We start from the raw sequence: 3,939 nt of genomic DNA on the forward strand, positions 1-3,939 counted from the left end.
AAATAGCTGTAAAGAAAGTAATTAAATATGAAGATAGTGGATTTAAATAGTGAATTTATTGTTGATACATTATTGATATAAGAATAAAGAAGAAAAAAGAATATTTAGAAAGATTCAATTGAAATATGTAGAATGTTATATTCAGTATATCAACGATGTTAATCTTGTATTACATACAGAGGACAGCATTTTAAAATGACATCGCCACTTTACACTTATATCATGATGTATGAACAATGATCTTGCCATTGCCTTTATATCTAGTATTTTTGTTATAACTTTTTAATAAAGTGTTTTCATACCTATGTTTAACATTGTTTTTTCATTTTTATTCATAGAAAGTACTAATAATTTTACAGAAAAATTTAATTAGCTTCTTGCCTTACAATGCAACAAAAACAGTTTTATTAGTAACACAGATTAATTAAGTTTAATTGTAACTTTAACTTTAATTTATGAAACTAAGGATTATCAAATGAAAATAATGCATAATAGTTAAACTTTTCTTGTCTGATATATCAATATCTGCATAGTCAATAAAAAAATCATAAAGCAAGAGGTTAATATAGTTATTAATGACCAATTGTAGAGCTTTATGGAATCAGATATTTCTGATAAATATGAACTATCATTATGAATATAGTCTATATTAACAATTGTGCTTGTTAATAATCATTTTTTTTATTGTTTAGTATATGCATGAAAATGAGAATAAAGTCTACATTGATGTTAATGAAATGGCAGATGCTTTACAAAGAAAATATAGAGATTATCGTATTAAAAAACGAGGTCCCTTTAGGGCTTTAGTACGCAAAGCATATGATGAACTCACAGAAATGTTTGCAAAGAAATATTGTTCTCGTGAGTGGTCTGCATATGATGATGAAGATGAAGAAGAAGAAGTTGATGTTGAGGTATTTATATATACACTATTTAAATGTTATATATAATAAATTTTGAAGAAAATATATGTTTTAGTCAAATCCACAAAATACCATGTTGGATGGTTTGCTATTAAAAATGTATAAAAGATCACAGAATAAACAAAATGGAAATTCTAGTGATAAAGAACTTATTGATATCAGCAGTGATGATGATGTCAGCAAATTGGAATCGAATTCTAATAAAGCACCTGAACCTGAGATTACAGAAAAAAATTTACAACAAAAACCAGGTCCATCTTCATGTATAGAAAAGCCTCTACCTGCTAAAGAAGTTGAACAACTGAAAATAGTAATTCTTAAGCTTTTCTTATTTCTATTAAATTTCTTAAATTCATTATTATTTAATATCATTTGTTTTAAATGTATTTCAATATGAAATATATATTAAAATAGTGATACTATAGATGTTGCTTTACCTAATTTAATTTTTATAGCCTGCAAAAGAAATACAACAAACTACAACAGCAGGAACAACAATAACTACAACAACAGCAGTGAAACAATCTACTAGAAAAAGACAGCGTGAAAAAGATGATAACAGTCAATTAATATCTATGAAGAAAACCAAGGGAGTACCTATTTCTGAACCAAAGATCACATTTACAGACATAGGAGGAAATGATAAAGTTTTAAAACTTGTATGTAAATTGCTTGCACATATGAAGCACCCAGAAATTTTTAAACAGCTTGGTATATCACCACCAAGAGGATTTTTACTTCATGGTCCACCTGGATGTGGGAAGACTTTATTAGCACATGCTATTGCAGGAGTAAGATATTGTTTGTAAAACAGTGTTTTATTCTCTATTTGTTTATACATTTTGTAATTTTCAAAATTAGGAATTAGGAATACCCATGTTAAAAGTAGCAGCACCTGAATTAGTGGCAGGAGTATCAGGTGAAAGTGAAGAAAGGATTCGAGAATTATTTGAACAAGCACTTGCAATTGCACCTTGTGTAATTTTCTTGGATGAAATTGATGCTGTAGCACCACATAGAGCTACAGCTCAAAGAGAAATGGAAAGAAGAATTGTTGCACAGCTATTATCATGTTTGGATGGTAAATTATTATTATAAACTTGCAATAAATTATACTAACATTAAAATTAACTTTTACATAGCAAATATTTGATATTGAACAGATCTAAGTTTGAAGGAAAATGGTATTAGAGTGTTAGTACTTGGAGCAACAAATCGACCTGATTCATTAGATCCAGCATTAAGAAGAGCTGGTCGATTTGATCATGAAGTGTGTCTGGGAATACCAGATAGGGATGCAAGGGCAAACATTTTAGCTGTACACACAGAAAAAGTAGCTCTTGCTCCAAATGTCAGTTTATCTACAATAGCTTCACTTACACCAGGTTTTGTTGGTGCCGATTTGGTTGCATTAATTAGAGAAGCAGCCATGGCAGCTGTGGACAGGTAATTATTCAAACATTTACTAAGTATTTTAAGAATCAGTTTTTAATATAATCAATTATGCTTCTTTATATTTCTATTAGGATACTTGAAGACTTAAACAGGTCGGTACAAGACAATAAATCGTCAGAAATAACAAAAGCTAATACTGACGCTGAAAAAGAAATACAAAGTTTTGAAAATTCTGATAATTTAGTTGAAGAAGTGACTATTGAACCATCTACCTCAGATCAAAATAATGTTCCTAAATTAAATAAGACAAGCAATCCAGAAAGTCCACAAGCAACATTAGAAATGGATATAATACAAGAAAATTCAAGATCTCCAGATTTAACAGGGTTACTTACTTGGTTACGTAATGACCCGCCACTTCCTTCAGAACGATTATCAAATTTATGTATTGAACATAGTGATTTCGAAACTGCTCTTCGTATTATTCAGCCATCAGCTAAAAGAGAAGGCTTTGCAACAGTACCTGACGTTACATGGGACGATATCGGTTCTCTACGAGATATTAGAGAAGAATTACAAATGGCTATACTCGTAAGTATATTTGTATTTATATAATTTAAAAAATTTGAATAATTTAGTACACATTTGAAATATACCAAGTATTTTCCCTTTGCTTTCTCCCTCTCTCTCTCTTTTTTTTTTTTTTGTTTAATATTCCAGGCTCCAGTTCGACATTCCGAACATTTTACAGCGCTAGGATTAACAGCATCTACTGGAGTATTATTATGTGGTCCACCTGGTTGTGGGAAAACATTATTAGCTAAAGCTATTGCAAATGAAGCTGGTATTAACTTTATTTCTGTTAAAGGACCAGAACTTTTAAATATGGTAATAATTTTAATCATTAAAATAAATATTAAGATAAAATATAATTATTAATTTGTTTTTCATTATCTCAGTATGTTGGAGAAAGTGAAAAAGCAGTTCGGCAATGTTTCATTAGAGCTAGAAATTCTGCTCCATGTGTTATATTTTTTGACGAATTGGATGCACTGTGTCCTAGACGATCAGAAGGTGATAATTCAGCCACTTCACGTGTTGTAAATCAAATGCTTACTGAAATGGATGGGGTAGAAGGACGTCAAGGGGTATTTTTAATGGCTGCAAGCAATCGACCCGACATTATCGATCCAGCAGTATTGAGACCTGGAAGATTAGATAAAATTTTGTATGTTGATCTGCCTACTACAGCAGATCGTGCTGATATTTTAAGAGCATTAACGAAGGTCTTGTATTCATATATAGTTACCAGCAAAGCAACGTTTCCAAAGAATTTTATCCTTTTAAAAGCGAATTTATATTTATAGAATGCAACTAAACCTAAATTAGCTGCGGATGTAAATCTTGAAGAAATAGGATATAATAGTAAATGCGATGGTTATAGTGGAGCCGATTTGGCAGCTTTAATTAGAGAAGCTGGAATTGAAGCATTAAGAGAGTTAATGGATATGCATTATTCAGGACAACCAGAAATTTCTATGCGGCATATCTTAATTGCGTTTGACAAAATAAGGCCGTCCGTACAAGAGAAGGTAAACTTTTTTTTTTATTAAAAAGTAAC

The 3,939-nt window shown here is 30.4% G+C and overlaps 1 protein-coding gene across 1 annotated transcript in view; it reads left to right on the forward strand.

Moving 5' to 3' along the window:
* The window catches only part of LOC108576230 (nuclear valosin-containing protein-like), a 4,670-nt gene that overhangs the window by 372 nt on the left and 359 nt on the right, over positions 1-3,939 (forward strand). The window contains exons 2-10 of the mRNA XM_017939184.1: positions 693-914; positions 979-1,233; positions 1,379-1,714; positions 1,785-2,004; positions 2,087-2,369; positions 2,450-2,909; positions 3,039-3,206; positions 3,278-3,604; positions 3,686-3,910. Coding sequence (XP_017794673.1) covers positions 693-914; positions 979-1,233; positions 1,379-1,714; positions 1,785-2,004; positions 2,087-2,369; positions 2,450-2,909; positions 3,039-3,206; positions 3,278-3,604; positions 3,686-3,910 — 2,496 coding nt within the window. The remainder of the gene's footprint in view (positions 1-692; positions 915-978; positions 1,234-1,378; positions 1,715-1,784; positions 2,005-2,086; positions 2,370-2,449; positions 2,910-3,038; positions 3,207-3,277; positions 3,605-3,685; positions 3,911-3,939) is intronic.

Source organism: Habropoda laboriosa, unplaced genomic scaffold (assembly GCF_001263275.1).
Source record: "Habropoda laboriosa isolate 0110345459 unplaced genomic scaffold, ASM126327v1 scaffold212, whole genome shotgun sequence".
NCBI lineage: Eukaryota > Metazoa > Arthropoda > Insecta > Hymenoptera > Apidae > Habropoda > Habropoda laboriosa.